We start from the raw sequence: 1,852 nt of genomic DNA on the forward strand, positions 1-1,852 counted from the left end.
AAATAAAGTAAATATAAGAAAAAAGAGGCTTTATAATTAAAGATAATATAAATCTAAGTAAAAAAAAAGATTATATAAAGAGAGACTAATAGTATATTTAATATTATAATAATTATAGAAAGTCTAGCTATAATATACGAATATGTCAATTAGATATAAAGATGTCTGAGGATGAGGATTCTAAGTAGTTTTAATTGATTTGAATTGTTGTGGTGGAAATAACTTATATATAGGTAGTGTGATGTACGAAAGGTAGCCTACTCGTTATGATGGCCTGCTTGTTATGCAACCATGTTATATTAAATTGAAAGATAGTATAACTTTAATATTTAGAATGTTATTAATGTTTTAAGAGATTTTAGTATTATATATCTTATATAACTTGTAGTATTAGTATTAGTACTACTAATTACCAACTCTGTCTATGAACAATGGAAGTAGGAGTATGCCCAAGGCAAACCGGTCAAGAAGAGTAATTGGTCAGATTGGTCCGAGATTGGCAAACGCTGGGACGAGATGTACAGATCGATGAAGTGGGAAAAGTTCCATATCGAGAAGATTAGCGACATCAAGGAGGTGCCCCGGATCGATCGATTTGAAGTCGAGCAGCAAACCGAGAGAGAGGCACCAGAGCCTGATGATGACGATGACTTCTTTATGCCCGACGACGATATGCTGACTAAGGCTGGGGTGGAGTACTATGACGAGGATGGCATGTTTATTGGTTAATGATTGGGATGGTCCTTTTGGGAGGGATGCTGCCCCTACTCGGGGCATTTATATGAAGCATTAGGGAATTCGGGTTGGGCTACGTTTTGCTTGACATCATGATTTATGGGCTGGAGCTATGTTATATGTTTTGTTTTCCCGGTGAGCACTTGCCATCACTTAGGTGTAGATCAGATTTCTTTGCTGGGCTGAGCTTTTTTCCCTAGATGTCCCGAGCAATATTAAGATACCCATTCACTTCAATCAAAATTCGTCTTATACAGAACATCAATCATGTATAATATTCCCCGTGTGACGTGACAGTTGGCCGGCATTGGTCGGTGTCCCCGATAGCTATCATACTGCAAGCAGAAATTCCCGTGGGCAGAGCTCAGGTATCAAGCTGTCTGCTCAAATCTGCCCAGTTGCATACTTTATCTTACATTTTGTTAGATAACCTTCACTAGATTTGAAGGTTGTTAGCCTAGCTTTAATAGTTTATTCTAAAATATACTAATATTCTATTTCTACTTTCCTTAATATTTATATAATTAGTTTACTAGCATATCTTCTTAAAAAAAATTGTTTTTTATTTTCTTTACTATATATAGTATATATTAGTTATAAATATATATTATCTATAATAAAATATAATAATCTAGATTTTAATAGTTTAATAAAGAGTTTTCTCTAAATATTATAAAAGTCCTTAGTTGATTGGCTTATTCTTAGTATATCTAATATATTATAACTTCTGCTAATATAATTTAGTTATTTAGTTTATAAGATACTAGATATAGTATATATCTATCATTAGTTTCTAACTTATAAACTAATGATAATATTTCTTCGTTTATAAGTTTTAATATCGATATAACCTTTCTAAATAATATTTCTCTTATAAATATTAATATACTACTTTTTATACTAAGAGTCTTATCTTATAGTTAGGTTTCTAGTTTACTATTTTTAGTTATATTTATACTATAAATTTATCATATCTTTTTATAATTATATTAAGATAGTATAATGATAGTTCTTTACTACTTTAATAGTTTAAAGTATTATTTAATATTCTCTTTATTTAACTTATATTTTTTATATCTATCGTTATAATTATATATCTAGCTAAGAATATTATATA

At 30.0% G+C, this 1,852-nt stretch overlaps 1 protein-coding gene across 1 annotated transcript; it reads left to right on the plus strand.

The window, feature by feature from the left end:
* Window positions 1–431: 431 nt before the first annotated feature.
* UCRPA7_454 (hypothetical protein) lies at window positions 432–729 on the plus strand (the record flags this gene model as incomplete). The annotated part of the gene is made up of 2 exons (XM_007913050.1): window positions 432–472; window positions 525–729. 2 exons carry the CDS (start codon window positions 432–434, stop codon window positions 727–729), a joined length of 246 nt encoding a protein of 81 aa, XP_007911241.1.
* Window positions 730–1,852: the final 1,123 nt, after the last annotated feature.

Source organism: Phaeoacremonium minimum (genome assembly GCF_000392275.1).
Source record: "Phaeoacremonium minimum UCRPA7 unplaced genomic scaffold PA7_03_scaffold_37, whole genome shotgun sequence".
Taxonomy (NCBI): Eukaryota; Fungi; Ascomycota; class Sordariomycetes; order Togniniales; family Togniniaceae; genus Phaeoacremonium; species Phaeoacremonium minimum.